The 26,668-nt window shown below is 36.3% G+C and overlaps 1 protein-coding gene across 1 annotated transcript; it reads right to left on the bottom strand.

The window, feature by feature from the left end:
- Window positions 1-517: 517 nt before the first annotated feature.
- On the bottom strand, window positions 518-25,838 carry NMBR (neuromedin B receptor). Its single transcript, XM_036768899.1, has 3 exons — window positions 25,381-25,838; window positions 5,302-5,650; window positions 518-923 (listed from the first exon to the last, which is right to left on the bottom strand). Exons 1-3 carry the CDS (start codon window positions 25,836-25,838, stop codon window positions 522-524), a joined length of 1,209 nt encoding a protein of 402 aa, XP_036624794.1. The 3' UTR covers window positions 518-521.
- Between the last annotated feature and the right edge of the window lie 830 nt (window positions 25,839-26,668).

Below are 26,668 nucleotides of genomic sequence, written 5' to 3'. Positions count from 1 at the left end.
GTAGAAGAAATTCCCAAAGTAAAGAATTGTAAATGTAGCCTATACTAGAAATGCAAAGTCTCTGAAAAAACTGAATCACAGTATCATGTAACCCTTTCTGGAATATCTTTAAAAACACAGAAATTCATGTCATATTTCCAAGAAAAATACTTCTAAGGAAAATATTCTGCAGTCATCTGTAGCAGTAGCTTAAATCCTATAGTTCGTAATATTCAGTTATATCAGGTTGCGGTCTTTTTTTTTTTAGAGGGGAGATGCAGGTTGAGAACATGGAAGATGTTTTAGACTGCTCTTCAGTCTTTCTCTATGTGGGCAATCCATGTGTTGAATGCAATTAAAGGACCCATTCAAAGAAAAATACTTGTCTTGTTTGTCTTGCCTTCTCTGAGTCAACAGTGATCCATCCTCTAATGAACTAGCCAAAAAAAAACGTTGGAAGAAGGAAGGAATTGTTTAGTCCTGCTCAGCTCAGCAAGGATATTGAGTGTATTCTTTCAAGATAGTGAGTCAAATGACTGGAATCACAGATTCATTTCCTGCTTCATGCTGTGCCCATTCAGGAAGGCAGAATTGGTCACTGTGTTCTTAGCATTGCTTTTCAGAGAAGTCATCCGCACAGCAGAGGAGCTAAGCAGGTAGCTGGTAGATCTCTCCCTATAGGCCCTCCTCCCGCAACAAAGCTGACTATTGAAATGTCTCCTGAAGCTCTCGCTGAGCAGGTAAAGAGCAAATGGGTTGACACAAGAGTTGCAGAAGCTCAATACCCGGGCCACTAAGGTGATGATCATGTGGCCAAGGGATGGGTCAATTTCTTTGTAGTTGAAAGATCGATACAGGTAGAGCACGTGATTCGGAAACCAACAGAGCACAAAGCAGCCCACAAAGACCAGGACTATTTTAGCCAGGCGTTTTCGTGTTTCCATCTGAAAACAGAAGAGAAATAATCATCCAGATGAGCAGAATCAAATCAAGTCAGCCCCTAACCTAACAATGATTGAAATGAGTGAAGTGGACCTTGATATGACAATGCATCCAAATGACATCAGCAAAACAATGACTTCCTTTCAGCAAAGTGGCACCTGGCACTGCTGTGAAGTCTCTTAGCTTAATTGCACTTAGCATTGCCTTTACCACTTATATTTGACAATTTACATACACTGAGATGATAAGTCACAAGTAAATGCCTAAGCCTTTATATTTCCAACATATATTCCCCAATCTTTCAAAGCTCCCTTGCGTTTAACTGTTTTTCTTTTTCTTGAGCTTCTAACTATTAGCAGGAATTATCTCTGTTTATGTTAAATCCACCCAATTAATGAGGCACGAAAACTAAACAAACTTGGGCATTTTTCAGACACAAGACTAGTCTGAATAGGAAAAATGTAAGAGGCTTTTAAAGTAGAACTGATTTTTTTTAACCCTCACCTTTCCAAACAGACATCTAATACTACTGTACATTGATAGAGCCCTTTAAAGTTTACAAAGCTCTTTCCTCCCAAGAACCCTTTGAGATATAAGCATTGCCATCTTTATTTTAGAGATGAGGAATCTCAGTCTCAAAGAACTCAAGCGACTTGCCCATGATCATATGGCATAACACAGTGCAAAGAATGCTGAACTTGGAGCCACAGAACAAGAGATCAAATCCAGGCTCTACCACTTACTGTCCGAATGACATTAGGTAATTCATGTAACTTCTATGGGTTTCCTCATAGGTAAAATGAATGTGTTGAGCTAAATGACCTCTGAAGCCTCTTCTAGTCTTTTTTTTTTGTTCTTTTTTTTTGGGTGGGGTGTGGTTTGGCAGGGCAACTGGGGTTAAGTGTGGCCTAAGGCCACACAGCTAGTACATGTGTCAAGTGTCTGAGGTCAGATTCGAACTCAGGTCCTCCTGACTCCAAAGCCGGTGCTCTACCCACTGTGTCACCTAGCTGCCCCCTCTTCTAGTCTTAAATCTATGATCTATTATCTATGACCTCTTTATTTCAAGTCCACCTTGCTTCCCACATCTTGCTACCTGTATACATAAATCACTGACCTGTGAAAATTGTCAAAGATTTCACTTTAAAATGGTTAAAAAATAAATTTTTAAAATCTTAAAAAAATTAAAACTAGTTTCCTTTCATTTCATTGTAGCAAACATTTTGAAGGTAATTATTCTGTGGAAAGTCTCTAGGAACTTCCTTGGGGTGAGGGGAGGGAATTGATGTTCTTTTGTTTTATCTGTAAATCATTTTCTATCACTCAGTTTCTGACAGTTTGATTATATCTGTCTTAGAATTTTAAATTGTATTTTAAAATAAGAGCTGTGTAGCAAATTGAGGAAAGGTACTGCTACCAAGAAAGAATTTTCCTTGAGTTATTAATGGAACATATGGATTATGTTCAGATCTGTGATTTTATTGGTGTAGGGAAATCCAGGAAAGGTGTTCCCCTATACATATTGGCAACTACTCCTAACATCCTCTTAGAGAGTTATCTGGCACTGAAAGGTCAAAGTGACTTGCCCACAGTCAGTTTATGTCAGAAAGAGGATTTAAATATACCTTCTTGATTCCAAGATCAGCTTATATTCTCCATATCATGTTTCCTTGCAGTTGAAGATATCAATTTTAAAATCATGCTTTCAATGCCCATTTCAGTAACAAATTACATCAAGATTTAGAGAAAGCAGTACCTCTGATTCAAGTTAATATTCCAAAAATACCAACGCTATCTCACCAGTCTTCTGCTCGGAAATTACTACTTCAATTTCACCTCCTATCTCTCTGGCTGCTATGATTTAATATTTGACAGTAGAGTTACTGGAACTATCTGGTAGTGCTGCTTTGACAAACAAAAAAACTCCAATTACTACCCACTCCAACCATATCCAACAATTCATTCAAAAGGACCAGGAACTTCACGAGCTCTTGGCTGCTGCAACCATTCTTCATGGTGCGATGATGCCCAACATTCATTCCACACACTTCCCTGGAAGATTACTCAAGATCTGTCACATGCAAAACCCTCTTTATCCCAAGAGATCTAGCAATCTTCCAGAGAAGAGGAAAATAGGGAAACCTATGGGACTTTTACCTTTACACTCATATTGCTTTCTCTAAACAACTCCATTTGGCTTGGAATGATTTAGCAGCCAGTAATTTGAGTTTAAATTTTTTGATGAGTCATTTTAAGAAATAAAAAAAGTTTGCTGCCTTAAAAAAAATCCATTAACTATAGGATAAAGTCCAAATGTCCCCTGTCCCATACTGATTTCTCCTTCCCCTGAATTTTCACTGTCTACAGAATAAAGTAATAATATCGAAGAGGAATGAGCCTATAGAAATGATCTAGTTGAATACCCTAATTTGTTGATGGGTAATCTTTACCTCTATATCTTATTTTCCCAGGTATATTGTAACACTCTTTGGACAGAAATCATGCTTCCAATTTCTTTGTCTTTCTCAGACTTTAACATGGTACCTTGACACATAGTAGGCTCTCAAGAAATATTTTCTTACTAGTTGACTGTTTTGGTTGGCAAATACCCATTCACTGACTTTTACACTGCTATTTGTATATCTTCCTAGGCACCAAAGAAAAGAATTGCCTGAGTTAGGAAAAAAGTCCTATGAGTAAGGAATCTCCATATACAATACCCTATTTGGGAGGGATACACAATTTGAAGCCAGTGAGTTTTGAGTTTTGTTGTCAAGAATTTGCAAACTGCTCATCTAAATTGCCATTGTGGTATGAAAGACAAAAGTTCCTCTGCTGGGGCAACCAGGAGACTAGAAAGCAGAAGAAAGAGGAAATGGAATAAAGGAGAAAGAGTACTATGTTCAAGTCTCGGCTCCAATACCAGATATATGATTCTAGGCAAGTCAGTTAAACACATTGTGCCTCCGAGTTATTATAAAAAAGTATTTTATCAATGTTATTTAGTATCATAGAGTAAAAAGCTAGTCAGTGGTAATTTTCCCAATGTGCCAGATCTAGGTAGAAAAGTACAATTTAACTGTATATTTTGTTTTTATGGTACCAAATATCCAGATGCTTGAAAACAATTGTGTGATTGTCTGAAATGAAATGTTCACTTTTCAATCAAAAAAAGAATATCATTGAGACCCAGCATAAAAAAGTTGTGATTAAAACCCCTACTCAAGAACCAAATATTGTTAATACTATTTCAGTAGAGCCTAGAACCCCATCCATATTTCCTTCATTTGTGTTCTAACTAATTCAAAGGAAGTTATAAGACTCATTATTTCATAATTTAAATCAACTCAATTCTTTCTCCTCTCAACCAAGGAACAAGCAGAGATAATTTGTCCCAACCTATGAAAACTAAGAGAAGATTTCTCTCTCCAGGTTTACACAAGGCTGCCCTTTAAAGCCTTGGTTTCCAGTAGTAATATTTAGGTTCCTTTTTTCTTAATAAAAAAATCAGAATGATTGGTTCCTATTGGTAATGCTCTTAGTGGTGAAATAATTTGGAGATTTAATTTTTAAAAATTTTTACTGTGGAAATTCAGGGCCAACTCTAAGCAAAATTGTGCATGAGTCAAAGTTCACCTTTAGTCTCTTTCCACCTCCTGGCACTCAGTTCTCCTGGGTATCCTGCACTTTCATACTATCTTCAGGCTGCCTTGTAACAACCATAGTTTCACCCCACTTATGCCTCCTTCCCCATGCTCTAAAATTAACTCTCTTTTTCCAGCCTTTATTCTTCAACAAAACTCCAATTTCCTACCTGAATTTCAGTTAGTTGTTCTGAGAAAAAAAATTTGATTAAACTAAGGCCAGAATAACTGTAACTAACAATGTTATATCCCAAACTCCTCTCACCAAGACATTTACAAATAAAAAAGACATTAACCCTGAAAAATTAATTTCTAATAGAATTTTAAACCTTATGACAGAATAATGGGCCACATATTGGGTGGAAGGGAGATATAAGACCTCCTAAGAGAACTTCAAATCATACCACATTGTGGAAATATATAATCCATCTATGTACCAGCCTAGTCCTGACTGCAAAGAAGGCTCTAATGCTATTCTGAATCTTTACATCTGACTTGAGGCTAAAATCTCTTATATGTATATTCTACACCCTGCTCCTCCCTCCCAGAATGTGAGCACCATGGGAACAGACTCTCCCTCCTTTTCTATTTATATCTCCAATGCTTAGCACATTGCCTTGCGTATAGGGAGTACTTAACAAGTGCTTTTTCATTCATTCATTTAGTTTCCTGAGCTTACTAGGTAAAATGAAAAACAATTATTTGTATATAGTATTTATTCCCACCAATTTCTTACCTGCTTTTTAGAATGCTCATTGTATTCTCCAGGGATGTTGTGTGCACTTTTGATTAATGTTTTTGCAATGTGATAATAATAAATACTTATGATAACAAGAGGTATGAGGAAATAGACCAAGAAAATCATCACTGAGTGGATCTTTGGATGTAACTCATCAGTCTGAGGGTATGGCATACATGCTGTGAAACTGCCATTATCCATACTCCTGATGTGGGCCACTTCAGAGAACACTGCTTCAGGAACTGCTAACAGCACAGAAATTACCCATATGCCAATGGCTTTCACACAGGTCCACAGGACTGCACCTGATGTCTGGATATCCATAGGATTCACAATGGCTTTATATCTAGAAAGAAAACAAATTTCTATTTTATTTTTCAAATTTCTTCTAACACATGTAGGAGAAGTCAATGCTCTATCTACTATTTAGGGACAGATTTTTCCAGTTTGTGAATTGTCTCAGTCTTTCACTCCGCATTTTTCCACCTATAGGTAGGTCATTTTCGCTATTTGTTAGTAAGGTAGGCCAGAGATTAGGCATGAGTGACAAGTTCTGGATTCAACTGTTAATTAAGCACACTAAATGAAGGAGCAGAATAGTGCAGATAGTCAAAAATTGCAGCAATTCAAGAACTGTTAATATATAATAATAGTTCACATCTAGATAACACTTTAAAGTTCATAAAGCACTTTACAAATATTATATAATTTGATCATCAGGAAGTTCTGTCAATATAGCCATTTTATAGATGAATAAACTGAGGCAGGCAGAGGCAAGTGACTTGCCTATGATCATATAGCTAGTGTCAGAGGTAGGATTTTAACTCAAAGCTTTCTGAGTTTGAGTCCAAATCTAGAACTCTATCCAATATACCATCTAGCTGCCTTAGTATACTTTGGTATTTGCATTTGGCTATGCCTAATGTCCCAGAGGAACAGCTAGGTGACACAGAGTCCTGGGCCTGAAGTTAGGAAGACTCATCTTCCTGAGTTCAAATCTGACCTCAGACAATTACTAGCTGTATGAGCCTGGACAAGTCACTTAACTCTTTGCCTCAGTTTCCTCATCTGTAAAATGAGCTGAAAAAGGAAATGACAAACTACTCCAGTATCTTTGCCAAGAAAACCCCAAATGGAGTCACAAAGAGTTGGACACAACTGAAAAACAACAATGTCCTGGAAATTCATAATATTTCTTAAATCATTAAGTCACTGGATTCTGATGTATGAAAATGTTTTTATATTCTGCTCAGAACTCTTCCCTTATATCCTTGGGGAAGACAATTGTCTTTGCTTCTTCTTGGAGACAGCATCCTTTCTTTGCACCAACTAACCCCTTTTCTGCCTTAATTTGCTATATTTACAGTTTATCACCAGGGAGTGGGAGAAAGACAGTTAAGTGAGTTAAATGTCTTCGTTTGAATGAATAGTGGAACTAAAATAAGTAATAGATATTAATGCATCACCTGTTTATCGTGTAAATAAGAAACTGAAAGCATACTTTCAAATCAAATATTATAAATAGATCATTGAAACTTGACTGTACTTTAAAACTATTTGAAGCTGTTAAGAAAAATTCAGTAATAAAGGTACAAACTCTTAATTTAAAGGAAAATCTGGAGTTAATCTCAGCTCCACGTTTTTCCCAATTTCATATTATCAAGTGTAATCAAGACCTAGCTTTCTACTTTGTTTTCTAAGCCAGTGGTCTCCAAACTTTTTTGATCATGCACACTTATCAGTGCTTTGGTTTCATTTGTTTTTTTTTCCGGGTAAACAGATTGGATAGGGGAAGGAGAAAGAGTGGGGGATGTCAATGGCACCACAGCAGATGCCACTATAGGTACTCACATAAAGGTTAGGTTATAACTGCCTCAGAGGTTAGCAGCTTGAACAACAGTGAAAAAGCAGTGATCTAGGATAATATTGGGCCATAATGGTGAAGAGCAGATAAATATCTTTGAGTGTAGGATAAAAGCCTACAGATTCACTATGGTAGAAAACCAATTCATCTTCTACCCTCTGATTGGTTGATCATTTATCTCCTTGGGGTCAAGCCAAAAGCTCCCCAGGAAGGTCCTAGCCCCTACTTTGGAGACTACTGATTTTTACCAGTGCACCTGATATAATAAAATTATAGTATTTTAGTCCATCCCCTACATTTTGCAGACAATGGTTGATTGCATAGTGATCACAATTCCTACTAACTTTTTCCTTACAAAATGTAGCAGTAAATAGAGTAATTTCATAAGAGAATTCCTGTCACTGCAGTGCAGAAATTACAAAACTAATGATACCTTTGAACCCAATGAAACCAATGTTGAGGGACCATTCTGGGACCATTGCATACTTTATTCTTGGAGGGCACAAATCCAACTGTTACAGCAGACAATGGGAGAGACCATAGGAACCTTTGTTCCTCTAAAACCAAGAGAACTCACAGCTTGAATTTTCTCGGGGCTTAAAAGGGAGAGCAGAGGCCAATGTGATGTTCTATATAAGTATCATAATATGAATTCAAAAATGTCAGAAGACATATCTGAGAACAGGCAATTTATCAAAGACTCAATCGCAGGATGACAATGCAACTCTGTTTTATAATTTGAAGAGTGTTTTTATCTATGTATCTTTTGTTTCAAAAGATTCTGCCTCTGTGAAAGTATTTTTTTTTAATTAAAGGAATATAATACAAATGAAAATAGATATAATCAATCAGGTTTTCTTCAAATGTTGATGGGAAAAATGTGTGAATAATGATGGTCCCCAAACTATTTCATATGTAGGTAATAACATAGTCTGTTTTGTATGGCTGTTTTCAGCCATACAAATAAACTCAGTAAAATAGTTCCAATTTTAAGAAACAAGAAACAAAAATTGGAAAAGGAAAAAAGGAAAATAGAAATGAAAATAGAAAATAGAAATATTAAAATTTTAATAATCCTTTTATTGTATCTTGCCTGTCGTCTCTGTTTGGTATGAACACATCATAATGATCTAATAATTAATTTTAAAAGTAAATGAAAATTATCTCATCTTCTAAATTCTTTTCTGCTTGGAAAATGATCTCACTATATTCATCTCCACATTTCCCTGAATTACGACTCGGCATTTTCCATCTTGGATTATATATATAAGCATCACATGCTTATGACTTCCATTGACTTTCAGAACTTCAGCGAAAGACAAGAAGTATTCTCTACTCTAGATATTGGTACTTTGTCAGCACTTTATGTCTGATTAAAGTACAAAATCTTTCAATAAGTGTTTGAAGAAGAAAGAGCATATCAGGGTTTTTTTTTAATAATTTAAAAGTTTTTAGATATTAGAATGATAACTAATGTCAGTATTTTAACTTTCCTGAGTGGCAGAGTAATTGCCCACTTGCATTGGCAGAAGAGGAAGCTTCCTCTATCAAGGAAACCACAATCAGATCCCCTAAAGTAAACTTGTTCCACAAAACTATACTTTACGTAGTCCCCCAGAGGACCATGACAGAGAGGAATAGGACTAGTGATTTTATCTTCATATGGAACTTATGAGTGGTGAAACTACTTCTACTAATGCAGATTGTTACTTTATCTAAAACTTAAGCGACCTAGAGAGCTGCCCAAAACACTGAAACAGTCATCCAATTACTTAAAGGTAGGTAGGCCTGGCTTCAAAGCTAGCTCTCTATCCACTACACCAAAATGTTTCTCCGTAATAACCCATTTTCCATACCAATCCCAATAGATAATACAATAGTTATTGTTTTAAATTTGGATGGGGTAGGCATGGAGGAGGGCATTGATCTGGACCTGTGATTTCATCATCCTGAGAAATTCATTCAACTCACCTCTAACTTTAAATTGTGAGCTCCTCTCCTTGAGACCAGGGGCTATCTTTTGCCTCTTTTTATATCCCCAGAACTTATCGGAATCTGGCATGTAGTATGTGCTTAATGAAGGTTTATTGATTGACTAATTGATTATGGACTCAAGAGTTGCCTGAGGCACTGAGAGGTTATTTGATATGCTAATGGTCATAAAATGTGGGAGAAGTATGACATGAACTCCCCCACAAGGCTTTCTGAGTGCAAGGTCAGCCTGCTAGGCCACACTGCCTCTCATAGAAATTCATAAAAAGAGGAAATGTGGGCTGGAAGTAGTAGAGAAAGCCTAGTGGAAGAGAGCACTTAACAGAATGTTCTATCCCCTGACTTTGTGTTGAGAGGGGGACTAGATTTAGTAATTGCTAAATTACATGTTATGTGTTATTGTTGGGTTATTCACAATTCAGCCAGTAGTATTTGTACATTGCACCAAAAAAACAAACAAACAAAAAGATGACTGCCCATTATACTGTGGCTATACAAAGTAAAAAGTTTGCTTGTTTAGAATGCATATAGTTAGCCACACAAGATAGATAAGAAACTGTCCTGGTATAGTTAGCTTCACTAAAGTAAAGGGAACAACCTGTCAGATTAGATAAGGGAGGGAGACATTCCAGAGACTAAATCCTCCTCCTCTTCCTCCTCCTCCACTTCCTTCATCCTCTCTCTCTCTGCAATTGATGGTTTGTTTGGTGGGGGGCTTTTTTTGCATTCATTGGGGAAGCAGAGAAGACACTGGAGTGGAATCAGCTGTTGTAGTTAGTCTTGCAATTCATGCAGAGGTCATACACAAAATGAAGAACACAGAACAAAATAGAGTAAGTTATATTCTCCAAAAATATTCACTTTCAACAAAGGTTAAACCAGAAATTCTTTTATGAAACTACTATTCCCATTTTGTAGGGGAGGAAACAGACTCAGACAGGTTGAAGGACTCTTTCAACTCCAGGATCAAATACGAAATAGTCTGATTGGCATTCAAAGCTGTTCATAACTTGGCCTTTCCAGTCTTCTTATACTTTACTCCCTCCCAGATATATTTTGATCCAGACAATGCCATTCCTTGACCAAGATTCTCCATCTCTAAACTCTGGGCATTTTCACTAGCTGTCCCCCATGCCTGGAATTCTTTCCCATATCATTTTTCTTCTTGGTTTCCCTGAGTTCCTTCAAGTCCCAACTAAAAATCCTACCTTTTCCAAAGTTTTTCCCATTCTCCCTTAATTCTAGTATCAATTCTTTGTTTATTATCTTTATTTTTTCCTGCATATATTTTATTTGTCCATAATTGATTACATACTGTCTCCCCTATTAGACTGTGAATTCCTTGAGAGCAGGGATTGCCTTTTGCCTTTTCTTGTATCCCTAGGACTTAGCACAGTGCCTGGCACACAACAAGAGCTTAAAAATATTAGTTGACCGTCTCACTTGTACAGTCACACAGCTAATTTTCCTGAACCCAAGTCTAATTTTCTATCCACTACTCACATTGCTTCTATTTTAGAGCAGGGATTTTTAAACTTTTTATTTTCTATTCCCTCTGCCTAGCACAGCATCTTGTAAATACTAGGCATTTAATAATGTTTATTGAATTTAATTGGATTTACAGAGCACGATTCTCTCCTGAGGATCAGTTGAGCAACCAATAAGCCAGGACAAAAGACAAAGTAAAAAAATCTGGCGACAGAGTCTGGAGAAGGAAAATGTGGTCTAAGGTCAAGGCCAATGTATCCTTCCCAGAAAAAAAGGTCAGGAAAACTATACATAGAACAAAAGGTTTCAACTAATGGTTATTTCATAACCCCAAAAGCAGCTTTAGTTGGTAGTAACTTTGTGAGTCCAGAGAAAATAGCCACGTTGTCATTCAAGGCACTACCCCAAATATTCCCCTTCTACTACACACTGCAGTCATCTGAAGCCCACTCAGTTATAGGTTTGAGGCCACTAAAGGGTGGGAGGGACTTGGATTGGTGGGGAGAATCAAGTGCAAGAAGAATAGTTTAAGCACTGAATTCTAATTAGAATGGAGGCTACTACCCTATACGAAACAAATAATTCATAGTGTAGAATAGTAAAAGCAATGTCATTACAGTTGGTGGTGGTGATTTTTAAGGAGGAAAGGAGAATGGACTTCCAAAGAGAGGGGGGGAACTATTTTATTTTTCCTTGCACCACCCTTATCTGAAGTCAGCTGTATATACAAGGTGTTCCTAAAGTCTGAACACATAGGCAAAAATGCACATTTTCAAGAAATGAAGTGAATGAAATTTTCAACAATATTTTATTTAGTTGGAATATTAGCAAATAACATCTTCAATATGATTTCCATCATTTGTAATTTAAAGGCTGATGCACTCTGTAAGATTCACGTGAACTCGATGAAATAATTCTACATTGCCTATGTGTCCAGACTTTAGACATCCTATAACTTTACTTCAAATAAATTGGATACCTTGCCCTCTCTGGTGATAACTTTGAAGAAAAGGCTCAAGCTAGGAATATGATATCCATTCTGCCAAAGGTACTTGGAACACAACACTTACAGAATCACAGAATATTTGTACTGGTAGGGACCTTGGAATTTATAAACCATCCCCCAAACCTAATCTTTCAGATTAGGAAATAAACCCAGAAAGGTAAGGTGACTTGCTTAAGGTCACCCAGGTAGTAAATGACAGAATCAAGACAAACTCTAGGCTTCAGACTCCAAGTTCTATACTGTTTCAGCTCTGGCATGCTCTGAGCCTCAGATTCCTCATCTGTAAAACGAGAATGTGTGCCTCTTGTGATCAAATGACTCAATATTTATAAAGACCCTATAAAAACACTAGCTATCATCCATCATCAATATAATTAAATTTTATCATTATTATCCCTAAGACTCGGATATTTAAGATATAACTCTGAGCATGTAGCTCATCATTATCCCCATTTAAATACCTACCCCAAGTTTAACATGACCCATTACTTAAATAGGGAGGATAAGTCATACATGCAATGAGCAAACCCTCAACTTACATCAATTGTCCAGGCCTCTATCCATTTTAATTTTGTGTTGTGGAGACCAGCTGTTTTTCCACAAATTGTTTGACATCATTCTGACAGGTACAATAAAGCAATTTATCTACACCTTCAGGAAGCCTATGACTTTGGGGTTTTTCCTAAAATTTGATTAGTAGTCTTTAGGAATGGAGACACCCTGCCACCCTCCCCCCACCCCAGGAAATGTTATTTATATTAATAGTAAAAGGCAAATTGGGATATTGCAACAAATTTCACTGGCAAAAAATAAATAGAGCCTTAGAACTGCCACATGTTGAGTGCAAAACATGGGATAAGCAAATAACTGGCTTCTGAAAGGTTATTTTTATTTGCTAAAGGGAGTAGAACTGACAGCTCCTGACAGTTATTTGGAATTGTTTGAATGTCTCATCTATGAAAATGGTCCTGAGGGCACTTCTGTGCCTGGAAAATGCTTCACAGAAATAGGGGTTCTGAAGAAAGAGTTAGTTTTGAGTGAATTTCATGCCTGTTGGTTTTGATTACTGAAATTGGTTACATTTATTTATGAAGGCAAGAAATCAAAGATGCCATTTTTTACTTAGAGAATGTGAGGTTCTTGAATGGTAAGATATTCCTCATAGGTCAGTTCAACAAGCCAAAGCTGATTTTTCTTAAAGTAATAATAGAGTTTATCAACTTGCTTAGAACAAGGGCTCAATCCACCCAAATTTCTTAAAATAGAAAATATCTTTTATTTTTAAAAATTATTCTGCTCTTGACTTGTCATATGATTACCTGTATATAATGACTTTAGTTTTCAATCTAATATTATACATTTAAATTTGTAATACACATCTTAAATAACAATGAGAAACATATTTTATTTTATTTTTCTTTCATTTCTCTTTCAGAATCTTAAAAAACAGAACTAAATAGCCTCTGTTTTTTAGGAGTTTCTCATAGGCTGCTGTATTGCCTCTATATGTCAAATCTTCATTTATTTACCTGAGCAACCAATTAGAGTAGGGCTAAAATTGAGCAAATTATGAAGCAAGTAAAAGCTGTCTTAATTAATCACTAGCCCTCACACTCTTCTCATCTTACATGTTCTACTATGCCAACCCTAGCCTGGAATCCATATACTGTCTTCTACCACCCACAAGTGATCACTGCCATGTTCTCATCCACTGAATTGACTGGTCCTGTATGAAATCCCTTTCCACACAACATTTCTCTGTTTCTCATTCTAGGTATTCCATTTCCATAGTTTTTTTCAGGCTGCCTGTCGCCCATGCCTGGAATACACTCCCTCCTTACCTCTGCCAGTTAGAATCCCTAGCTTCCTTCAAAGCTTGGTTCAAATGTAATTTCCTACATAAGGCTTTCCCTGATCCTCCCAGATGCTACTGCCTCTCCCACAAAATTATCTTTCATTCATTTTGTATGTATCTTTTTCTATATACTTTTATTTGCACACATATTCTTCCTCAACATAGTGTAAGCTCCTAGAAGGCAGGGACTGTTTCATTTTTGTCTTTGTATCCTTAGAGCCTCACATATAGTGGTTATTTAATAAATGCTTGTTGATAAAATTATTTATTGATTTAGAGAACCAAATAACAATATCATTTCACACTGGGCTATTCCCACGTGTAGTCAATATAATTTGAGGGAAATCAAAATGTTTCATTTGTCCAAAAAATCTCCATTAACAGCCTGTCATAACATCACCCTCTGACTACAACCCCTCACTTTGACTGTGTACGTCAGTAATTTTAACATGGGCATTAGAGTTGAAATGTTGAGACTATCTTTGCCTCTATTTGGACAAACTAAATAACATATGGAAGCCTGAATACACACTGAAGATTTTAAATTCCACATATCTTAGATCTTTCTGCTTTGAAGTCTCACAAAAGTTGTCTAACATAAGCAATATACTACTTAGACTAGTATTAGCTTACATTTCTTATAGTATTTACTAGTTACAAAACACTTTTCCTCCTTTTGGAAGACTTAGTAAGAGAAAAGAGCTTCAACCTAGAACTTTTCATTTTACAATCAGAAGAATTTCCTGAAAATAAGGAATGAAATTAGTGAGAGAGGAAATAGACCTTCTTTCTTTGGGTCTGATTTGGTCATGTAAGTGTGGTGAAACCCCAGGGGAGCAGAATGACCTGAATGGCATGCCAAACTTCCTAACAGTTTATGAAAAATTGTTCAAAATTGAGATAGTCAAAATCAACAGGACCTCTCTTTTTCTCACTTCCTGCCTTTCTCTCAGCATCCTCTATCATAGAATCAGAGCTTCATAGGACTTCATAGAATTTTAGAACTTCATAGGACCTTAGAATCACATTATCTTGGATCTGGAAGGTACTTCACTGGGCATCTACTAAAACCAGTAGGTGAAGAGAAATATTTACAATATCCCTTAAAATTGATCATCTAGCTCCTACTTGAAGATCTCCAATAAGAGGAAGTTGATATATGTAAAGCACTTTGCAAACATTAATATAAATGTCAGCAAATATTACATTATTTCTTCTCAAGACAGCCCATTCTATTTTTTAATATCTTTCATTGTTAGAAATTTATAGCATACCTGTACTACTAAACACTCTCAAGTCCTTCAGTCAGTCCTTATATAGCCTATTCTCATGACTCTTGATATTTTCTTGTTAACTTATTTGTCAAAGTGATTCATGAAATGTGAGACCTAGAACTAACTTCAATACTCTTGGTCAGACCTGATCTGGACAGAAGAAAGCAGGATGATAACTGATCTGATTAATGAGATTTTACCTTATTTTACTGTGAACCAGGCCTTCTCACCACTTTCTAACCATCTCCCCACCACGCTGTCTACACTCTGACCTTCGTTTTTAAACCCTCACCACAGCCTTGGACATTGTCACTAAGTCCCCCAATTCTGACAGGTGAGCTCTCACCTTATTCTTTCTGTGAACCAGCCTCCATGCCATTTCCCAGACATTTCTGAACCATGCTATGGAATGCTTATCCACCCCCTTTCCAACTTCACTTTATATATTGTCTCCCTCCATTGGCATGTAAGATCCTTGAGGGCAAAGAAAATGTTATTGCAGCCTGGGCTTTCATTAGGGTATTTTGGGGGGGGGAAGTAGGGGGCAACCTTGCTACATTGATAACTCATATTGAGTTTGCATTTCATTAAAACATTAAAATCCTTTCAATACAAATTGTTATTTAGCCATAGCTCCTTCAATTCTGTTTTTTTTGAAAGCTGGTGTAGAATTTTAGACTCCTTTATTAAATTTCATCTTCTTAGAACACTCCAGCCTATTGAAAATCTTTTGAATCCTGATCCTCTCATCTAACATGTTAGCTACCCACTATTAGTTTCATGTCATTTCAAAATTTAACAGATTTTTTTGTTTCATCCAAATCACTGATAAAAATCAACAGCAGATGCCAAAGTCAGAGACATGAGGCATTCTACCAAAGCTTTAAATTGACAGTAAATCAATAATAACTCCTTCTAATGCCAAGTCATTCAAGTAGTTCTAAATTTACTATAACAATGTTAATTATATATTAATTTTTCTATCTCCAAATTGCCCAGAAGGATAACATGACATTTTGTCAAATGTTGGCTAAAATCAAGTATAAAATGTCTCATACTTATGACATTCCAATTTAGTAAATCAGTCAAAAAAAAGAAATTGAGATTAGACTTAAAGAAGCCATTCTCATCCCTGGTGATCAACACTTCCCTTTCTAAAAAGCTCACAAGCCATCTCCTGAATAATGCATTTGAAGTCAAGATAAACATTCCATAGTTTGAAGGCTTCATAATTTTCCATTTTTTGAAAATTGGAACATTTTTACCAATCCTGTGACACTTACTGACAGAAACTTTACAACACATTAGCCTGTTTTTTTGGTAGCCTGATAGCTACAGCATCTAAGTGAATAAATTCAACTCATTAAGATCTAATTTTCTCTAAGTATCTCCTCTCTAGTTTTAACTCCCATTGAACTACATTTTAAAAAAAATCCTGCTCAGTATGAAGATGTTAAGAGTTGAGTTAATTTTTTTTTCACCATCGTTCATTCTAACCACGCCTCCACTCTGAGCAGCAAAACAATCCCTATTTAGTTTTTCTTGTCCCCTTCGCACTCCTCACTTTGCATATGTGACTAGCCTACCTACTTTTCTGGTCACACATATCCTTTATGATGACTTTAACAACATGGGAAAAGTTTCCATGCAACTTACAATAGATGCCATAGCCTACTAACATCTACTTATTAGAGGAAGCTAGGTGACACAGTATTTAGCAGAGCTGGACCTGGAGTCAGGAAGTCCTCAGTTAAATCCCCACCAAATCATATTAACAATTATATTTCCATTTCTTCCCTATGGAAAATCAATTATGAGGGAGCATTTATGACAGATGTAATCATTTTCTTTTTGCACTTTTGAATTCCCTCCATGTTATTTTGTTCATTCTGTTTATTTTATTTTGGGAGGAGGGGCTTCTTTGCTAATTAGTTCAGTAGCTTTTTCTATACTATTAGATATCAGCATGACCCTAGGCACAAATTTTCCAGGTCTAAATTTGTTCATCTTTAAAATGAGTTCGATTAGATAATCTCTAAGGTCCCTCTCAGCTCTAAATCCTGTAATTAATTTGCTGATTCATTTGAAGGAAGTCATGGAATGAAAAGTACCATAGGAAATGGAAACACGATTGTTTATATGATAGTAATAGCTAATAATAGCTAGTATTTGTATAGTTATTTAAGCTTTGAAAACTCCTTTACAAATATTATCTCATTTTGTCATCACAACAATCCTGGGCAGTAGGTATTATTATTCCCATTTCACTTTTGAAGAAACTGAAACAGAGGTTGTGATTTGTCCAAGTTAACGAAGCTAATAAGTATCTGAGGTTGGATTTGAAGTATTTGTTGACCTAATATAAACAACAGGTGGGTCTGTTTTCCTGCGGCACATATCTGGGACTTGAAGGAGAGCTTCTTGAGAACTATCAAGCCTATGAACCTCTACCTACTTCTGGCAATTCATGCGGTGACAAATAATGTTATTACAAGAGATCTAAAAAGCATTGCTAAGAACTATTTAAAAATCCAAAAGACCTTGGAAGAACAGGTAATATTTTCATTACTACTGTGAATGAATAGTTTAATTAAGATTTAATTAAGAATTTGGGGAATGAATAGCTGACTGAGAAGATAGTGTCTAAAATTTAAATCTTAATGTCACAGATTAAAACACAGGAATCTATCACTTTTGACAAGGGATAGTGAACATCTAAGAAGGTCCAGTGTATGCAAAATATATTTTTGGCAATATTAACAATAGCTAGCATTTATATAATACTTTAAGGTTTTCAAAGAGCTGTATACATGTTACCTCAATCCTCACAACAACCCCTTGAGGTAGCTGGCAATATTATTCCCCAGTTTACAGATGATAAAACTGAGACTTAGAAAGGTTAAATAACTTACCTTGTCACACAACAAGTATCTTAAGCAAAATTTGAACTCAGTTCTTCCTGACTCCAAGTTTTGTATTCCAGTTGCTGTACCATATAGACGTGACATTGAAAAGGGAGGAGAAAGAATGTGGGGGACAAAACTAACCACATATATCATATACATATATACATATGTGTATGTGTAATGAAGCTGATACTACAGAGAGTAGGTGCAACATGACAGGAGAAATAAAGATAATACATATGGAGAGAGTCAGGAAGAAAACTCCTGGATTTAGATAACTATATAAGAGAGCACAAAATCTGGCCAGCAAATAGCATTTCAGATACTAAATGCAAGGGGACAAATGACCTAGAAATCATCCCTGAGAATCATTGAGATGACACTTATACCTGGAAATTTGGCTCTGGCATGGCATACCTTATTCATAGGCTAGATAAAAATCAAAAGCCTCTACTATTGTATGCCAAGAATATATTCATGAGAAAAAACTCCTAGAACCAATGGGGAAGAAACATAGTAGAAAGCATTTAAGTGAAAATCAATGTAGGTAGAAAAAGAAGCAATGTTTTTGTAGGGATGGATTACGGATCATCTCTATAGGCAGATTAATTATATGAGCTTGTAAAACAGATCACAAACCTGGCACAGAAGCCTGACAACATAATAATGGAGAACTTCAACTACACATTCATCTGTTGAATCTCTCTCTCTCTCTCTCTCTCTCTCTCTCTCTCTCTCTCTCTCTCTCTCTCTCTCTCCATTCCTCCTTCCCTTCCTCCCTCTGTGTCTGTCTTTCTCTTTCTGTCTCTTTTCCCAAAGCAGAAGAGCTGATAAATTTCGACTTAGCTTGATGATGATTTCATCACTCAAAATGTAGAATAACTGATAAAGGGAACAAGTGTCCTTGACCTGTACGTACGTTTAAACTAATAACAAAGAACACTTATAAAGAAGAAATGACACGAATCTTGGGGTTATGATCACTCTATCAGAGAGATAGTAAAAGAGAAGGAAATGAAATCTGAGCGTACTCTGCCACTCACCCTAGATGGATAGAGAATAGATTTTTACCAGATTGAGAGAAAGGATAGTTAGGTTACAATGACAATTTTGTGGAAGAAATCATCCCAAGAGGACTAGAAATCTTACAAGATTGAAATTCCGAAGACAAATGAAGACATTATTCCAAGAAAGAGATAGAAGTATAGCTGCCTGAAGATACTGGTGTGGATATACAGGGAATTCATGGATAAACTCAGATTTTTTCAATGGCATTTACTAAAGACAGAAGCAAGGACAAATAATTGAGGATGAATATCAAAGAGTAGTATATCCCTATAAGAATTGTGTCAGGAGCAGCTGAGACTGTCAGTGAATGATAAGATGAAAAAAGCGCATATTTTAGTAATACCAGGGATAAGAGAAGGGTCAAAGGAAAAAGCAGCTTCTCAGGACAATGAGAGGATGATAACATAAGAATAAGAAGACAGAACTCAACTCTTACTTGGCTTATGTTTTTCTCTTTCATAGAGAAAATATTTTGAAGTAGAGAGGATAGAATAAAAATTAATCAGCTGAGAGTGACATCCCAAGAAAGTAAGGAGATATCCAGGTATCACCTTCTTGCTTTCAATGAGTTCAAGTTCCCAGGCCCTAATGAACTGAGTTCCTTTAAATAGATCCTAAAGTACCGAAAGAATTGGCAGTGGTAAATGGTAAGCTATGGGTCAGTGATTTATAAAAGTTCTTAGAGAATGATACTGGAGAAGAACAATGTTGTCTTGATTTTCAAAAAAAAAAGATAGGAAGATAGTAGAATCTACACTCTAGGACAGTGAGCTTGTCATTTGTTCTTGGAAAGGAAACAGTTGGTGAACACTTAAATAGGAAAACCATGATTCCTAAAAACCAATATAACTTTATCAACATGAGGTCATGCGAGACAAACCTGATTGACTACACTGATTATTCAACTAGGAATAATAAGAGATACTTCAATATTTGAAGAGAGATATGACCTTATCACCATGAGTACTCCATCCAATGATGAGATCACCACTCATTTATGTCCCTCCCTACTCTACATTCCCTCTTGTGTTCTATTAATCTTCTGTAGGAAGGCTACCCAACATTCTATGCTAGAAGCTTTTCTCTAGTTCCCATGATTTTACATATATACCACTGGAGTAAACAAGCTGTAAGTTAATATTTGTTTGCACTATGATCCACCTGTCTTTCTTTTTAATGGTTATACATTTTTTATGCTTCCCTAGTGTGATTCCGCATTTGCATAGTGTTAACCACTTCCACCTCGTACCTCTTCGTTGTCCTTTGTATGACCCATAAACTTAAGATTTTGGTATTCCTTGCTTCACAGTCATAAAGGGTTGCCAGAAGAATAGTGATGTTGTTTCTTAATGGCCTTTTGTTTCTGAAAGAAGCTTGCTGCATTTAAAGCACTGAAAGTAAGTAAGCATTTATTAAGTACCTTCTATGTGTCAGGCATAGCATTAAGTGCAAGAGATACAAATACAATTAAAGTGAAACAATGTCTGACCCCAGAGAACTTAGATTCTACGAGGGCAAAGGATACAACATATTCACAGATAAATAATGCAGGATATGTAAAGAATAATTGCAGATTAATGGGGAGGAGTCACTCACAGCTAGGGGGTAAAGAATTCCTCAAAGGGGTGGCACGTGACCTGATCCTTGAAGGGAACTCGAGGTTCCAAGACGTAAAGGTAAAGATGTAGTGCATTCCAAGCATGGACAACAGACTGTGCAAAGACATAGTAATGAGAAATAGAATGTCATGTACAAGAGCAGCAAGTAGACCACCAGTGTGGCTGTAGCATAGAGTACATGAAGAATTTTTACTTATGTATTTACTCTGTATAGAAAAATAGGATGGAACTAGATTCACAACCAGGAACTAGGTCATGAAAACTTTTAATGACAAAAATAGTAGTTTGGTTATTATCAAAAGAAAGAAAAATGAGGAGCCACTGAAGCTGCTTCAGCAGCATGTTGATATAGTTAGACCTGTTTCTAAAATGTATCTGCTTCAGAGGCCAGTGAATTTTAACAAAAATTATTAAATATTCAAAAGACTTTAAGAAGCAAAGGAAATAAAGCCTAATAGTGAGGTTTCAGGTATTAAGGTAGGTAATAAGAGAGATATTTGGGACAAAGGGGTTTTGTCAAAATTCTGTAAATTATGTGAAGACATTCCCCAATGTTTACCCACAAGGCGAACCCTAGTCATAAAAATTGGATCCAACTGGATCTTTCCCAGTGATATATGACTCTTTTCAAAGGACAACTGTAGCTAAATCAATTTATAAGCATTTTAAAGAACCTATTATGTGTACTAGTTAGTAGTAATAGCAACCCCAGGCACAAATGTAAGAAAGCAGTACTCAAATAGGCCATCAATCTCTGTCCCTATATTAAAAAATATGATATTGGCCCCAAATAGGTGTCTGGGCCAGAATGACCTGGTCAAAATTTGATACCTCAGTTATGTGATCTTGTTATCTACACTGATAAATTTTATCAAGTTTACACTGTACTTTGTAGTAAGTAAACAGCTTATGTTCCTTCTTTCTTTACAATCCACTATGTTTATGGCCTCTCTATGACCCCAGGAAAAGGCACATGGAAGATTAAGGTTTATTAGATGGATCTTCTATGATTTGGTGACTGTGAAATTTTCAGATATCTGAGTCTTCCTGACCAAAAAAAAAGAAGCAGCCCAATTCCCTTTTGATTCGATATCAGGGTTTTTATATGAATTAGCCAGAAAATTGTTTCAACATTTTCTTTAATTTATATTCACATATTTGTAATTTTGTCACTGCGACTAGTTAATGTGGTCTGCATTGAATATCATTGGATTGTTCAGCATGTGACTTTTTGGTCTGTTGTCAAATAAGTCGGGTCAATAACAACTTCCTTTCTCTTCTTTTATTCTGTTATTGCTGTGTTTATACATAATATATACATATATAATACTTAATAAGAGATAAAATATAAAATAAGTAGTGAAATTAAAGCTTCTAGACAAAGTATACTTATAAGGGTCACTTGATGTAATGGAAACAGGACTGAACATGGAGGCAGAGGACTTGAGTGTGAGCCCCAACAGTTTTGGTACTAGCTGTGTGACCTTAGAGAAGTTGTTTAACATCCCTGATTCTCGGTGTCCTTATCTGTAAAATAGAGATAGAGATTAAATCTATTATTTCATTTGTATATTGAACTCCTAGACAAGGACACTCCCTCTACCAATGCTGGTCAACACCCTTTCTGCAACTTACAATGTCATTTAAGTTGAATTGTTTGCCCAGGGTCACATAGCCAGTATATGTCAGAGACAGAATTTGACCTCAGACCCTCAAGGCTCCAAGGACAGCTCTCTATCCACTAGGCACTACCTACAGCTTCTCCTGTAAAATAAGGATACTATATGTAATAACCCACTTACAGGATTATAGTGAAGATTGAATGAAACAATGTATTTAAAGCACTTTATGAACCATAAAATCCTATATAAGTATAAACTATTATCACAAAATAGGCCACAAATTGAATTAATCCATTGGTGTGGATAACTTGGACAGACTGTGAAAACAGGAAACTGAATAGGAGGAGGAGTTTGGGCTGAATTGAATTTGGGAAGTTGCACAATGTCTCCTATGATTTCAAGCTGCTCACTGCTGCAAGCATGTAAATTTTAACAATAGTTTTCCAGTGATGCTATATGGCTCCTAATCATATGACACCATAATCAGCAGAATCAAAATTACAGGTTACTCAAAAGGCAATGGAAAGTTGCCTAGTGTATATTCTGAAGAAATCTCTTCCTTGTTCTTCTTTGTATAATGAAATATCTGTTTTTGCTAATGATTGTTACATCCATAATAAAAAAGAAAAGAAAAAAAGAAAGAAAATGTGTTCCAAGTTCCAAATAACCAAAGTATAAATGAGCTTTTTGAAAATTACAGAAATGTAGAATATATTACCAACAATGTGTTGGGGATGAGAAGTAGTAGGGAAAAAAAGCCTAATGTAAAGTGAAGTGAACAGAACCAGGAAAACAATTTGGAATAACAATATTGTAAAGACAAACAATTTTAAAAGACTTTGGAACTCTGATCCACACAGTGGAACCAATCACAGTTGCAGAGGACTCATGTTTAAAAATGCTATCCACTCCAGATAGAGATGTGATGAACTCAGAGTATGGATTGAAGAATATTTATTGGGGTTTGGGGGGGAATACTACCACCACCACCATCACCATAATCATCCATACTTTAAGAGGAGAATGAAGATAGGGATAATAAAAATAGCAAATAACTTGAAAAACATTTTAGATTTTGAATTGAATTATCTGTTTGCCTTGGATTGCTACTAAAACTATGTTTTATTCCCTAAGCAAACATTAACACTGAGGGAAATATCTTAAAAGGTCAGTTGAATAAGAGGAAGGAAACTCCTATGGTGTTAAAATTATCTGGGACTTAGTCCCTAACAATATAGTCACATGGAAACCACCTGCACTTATCTGCTATCTGTTATTACCTGGTAAGAAAATAGAAAGCAGTATATGACCCTAGACAGAACAATTTTACTTATGTTTCCCTGGAAGTTATGAAAATCAACTTGGTAAATTCAGGATTGTTCTACTGGGATATTAAGATTCATGTTTGAAAAAAATCTAATCAAAAATGATAAAAAAAAATTATGAGAACTGCTGCAGTAAGGTCCATATATGACGTTTGTACAAAATCATCATAGCATCATTTTAATTTAAAATGTAAAAATGGATTTATATGTAAAAGATAACAAAAAGGAATAATATCTTAAGTTTCACACACTTCAAGAAAATTGTCAGCACATTAAAAAGAACAATAAGAATTGTATCCATATAAGTAAACATACATAAATAAAGCTGCCAGATAACTCAGATAAAATAACTCTATTATTCTCTATGAAAGTGTGCATTGAAGTCTAATTTTTTTTTGGAATGACATTTTATAGTCTTTAACTTAACAGATATTTACTTAATTCTCCACTTCACTTTATTCTTGTGCTCTCTCTGACCAACTCTCCACTGACAAAGCAGAAAAAGGAATTAATATAATGATCTGGATAATTCAGTAACCCAAACTTTGTTTCTCATTAAGAACTTGGATTAAGAAATTAAAGAATCTCAATTTTCCATACACTTATTTTTACATCGACTTTTCTTCATCTTTCCTAGACAATGTAACATTCAAATGTTTAGATAATACAGAGTGAGTTCCTGGAAGCATAAACTATCAAATTAGTACATTCATATTTAAAGGCATACACAGATCTCCAGTCCTTGCTTCCATCCAGCTGTGGAGATATTGCCTATCCTTCTTTGCAAAAGAAAAAGAAAAATCATCTTTTTCCTTTAGCTATCTACTTAAGAGTTTGAAAGGATGAGAGTAAGATATAGTGAGACTATCCCTGGACAGGAATAAAAGACCTGGGTTCTAATCCTAGGTCCATAGCCTACCATAAGTTATGAATCACATGACATCTCTGGATCTTTTTTTCTCATCTGTAAAATTAAACAATTGGACTAGATGACCTTCAAGCTGTAAATGACATTCTCATCTATATTCCTCCATAAAGTTATATATAGGATAGTTACCTATACATTTTATGTGCACATACACACACATTTAAGGGTGGTGTGGGTTTTTGATTTTTTTTTTTTGGACTAGACTTGTGATTTCATTTGTATAGGGAACTCTCAATGAGGAATTTCCTTCCATCACTGAAACTCAGCACCAGCTCTGCAACTTATTTATTTTTGTAAAGTATGTTGAAAGCATCTTGCATGGGGTTGAATTTTAATTTGCTCCATTGTCAATAAATAACAAAACTTGGTACAACCCAATTTTAAGGAAACTATATGTTCTTAAACTTCTAGTAGCAAACAAGTATAAAATGTCCAAAATACTGGGCCTTAGGATACTGCATAAAAGTGGTTGTTATTGCTTCCAATTGTAGTAATGAATTAAAAGTAATGTGTTAGTGCAAAGGTTTTCCCCTTGCTCAATTAAAAACTTCAGAGGCAAAGTACTGATAATATTTGAGAAGGATACTTTAAAGCGATATTCTGAACTATCAAGCTAGTCTAATGATTAAAAGATGAAATATAGTCCCACTTGGAAGATTTCTACCCCCTCCAAGACACCTGAAATTGACTTTTATCATGTAAAGTGGTGAAACCATCTATAAAAGAGTCTCATGGTAGTGATGTACTAATAAATGTATTTTAGAAATTATTTCAAGCACTTTGATCTCTTCTTAAATAAATTTCTTAAATTATGTTTTCAAATTTCACATTTAAATTACGTTTTAATTCAGTTTATCCATTCTATCTCGTTCTCTCTGCCTCGCTCTCTCCTCTCTTTGTCTCTCCTTTCATCTTTACTCCTCCCCTCTCTCCTTCCCATTTTCCTCATTCCCCCCTCCTCCCTATCCCCTTAGCTCTCTTTCTTCCTTTTTCTCTCTGCCTGTTTCTTTCCCTTTACTTTTACTTTCCTCCTTTTCTCTCTTCATTTACTCATCTCACCTCTTTTCCCTCCTCCACCCCCCCCCAAAAAAACATCAAAAAGTCTCGGTACCATGGCAGGCATTCTTACCTGTCTGCACTAAGCGCCGTGAGAGTGAACACAGAAACTCCCACTGAGGTAAGCTGTATGGCGGGAATAAGTTTGCAGCCCACTTTCCCAAACATCCACTCTTCAAAGAAGTAGCGAGAGGCATCAACCGGCACGCAGGTCACCAGAAGCAGCAGATCCCCAGCTGCCAGGCTAGAGATAAAGATGTTCGGAACGCTTCTCATGGCACTGTTAGTGATGAAGATCTTCATTAGTGTGATATTGCCCAGCAAACCAACTGTGATAATAAGCAGGTACAGCGACGGGATCACGCAGCGGATCACAAACTCCGCGGTGCCCTGTTCTGAGGGAGGCAAGAAATCTGTCTCTAAGACCCCTGGAATCAAGTTGCTCTCATTCTCGTTAGTTTGCAGGGAAAGGTTAGAAAGAGATTTTGTAACCATAGTCTTAACTACTGGAAAATCCACTGTAATTTTCATGCGTTCTATAACACTGAGGAATGAAGAGCAAAAGATAAAATTGATCCGTAGTCCTCTCTTCCTCGTCAAGTTTCTGTCACCAGAGAAAATGTCCTGCAAAAAATATCAGAAGAAAAAACACACTGGGAAAGTTGATCCATGCGCTTGGGTGCTTTAATTCCTTCCTTAAAGTGCAGACTATCTCTACCTGAAAACTGGGTTAAGAAATTCTTCCAGACGTTGCAAACCTCATGGAGCCATAGAGGGTTGGGGGGTGGGGATAGGGAGGTGATGGAGACAGACAGACACTGAGACTAAGACTAGAGCTTTCCTGGGATCAGAATTTCTATCTGGATTCCTAAGAGAACAGATCAGAGCAGGGGTGGCAAAGCCTCCTGGAGCTGTCCAGCGGGACGCCGCTGAAACTGTTAGGATAACCAAGAGGTACTGGAGCAAGTCTACTCTGAGTTTCCCTTACTTCTGCAGTTCCCCAAGCATGTGTGAGAGTGGAGGGGACCAGGATCCTCCCTCTCACACTGTGTTCCTATATACATTTACACTGACCCGCCTCCACAGGGGAGGAGCTTTTCAACTCCAAGGGAATATAGGGTAGAAGTTCCCTAGCTTCTCTGGGTTTGGACTGAACTGAAAATACCTAGGTGCCAAAAATCTAAATTGGGTCTTGAGGGAAGATTCAGACTCATTGAATAAGATCCACAATATTTCATTTTATCTATCATTTTCCATATGTATATCACATAGCAAAACCGACACCCAAAGCTGACAGCATGACAGAATATAGAGGCTCCATTAAGGATGTACAGTAGAGGAAGCTCTACTGATGCAGGGAC

Source organism: Trichosurus vulpecula, chromosome 7 (genome assembly GCF_011100635.1).
Source record: "Trichosurus vulpecula isolate mTriVul1 chromosome 7, mTriVul1.pri, whole genome shotgun sequence".
Classification (NCBI taxonomy): domain Eukaryota; kingdom Metazoa; phylum Chordata; class Mammalia; order Diprotodontia; family Phalangeridae; genus Trichosurus; species Trichosurus vulpecula.
Note: the sequence above shows the minus strand (reverse complement) of the source record. Positions and strands in the feature narration are given on the sequence as shown.

What these genes read in the sequence shown, in the direction of transcription:
- NMBR (XM_036768899.1), bottom strand. Translation starts at nt 25,838, where the DNA reads ATGAAAATTACAGTGGATTTTCCAGTAGTTAAGACTATGGTTACAAAA. An exon ending in ACGGCGCTTAGTGCAGACAG is followed by an intron (nt 5,651 to 25,380) that starts GTAAGAATGCCT and finishes TTTTCTTTCTAG; the next exon opens with ATATAAAGCCATTGTGAATC. An exon ending in ATGAGCATTCTAAAAAGCAG is followed by an intron (nt 924 to 5,301) that starts GTAAGAAATTGG and finishes TTCTGTTTTCAG; the next exon opens with ATGGAAACACGAAAACGCCT.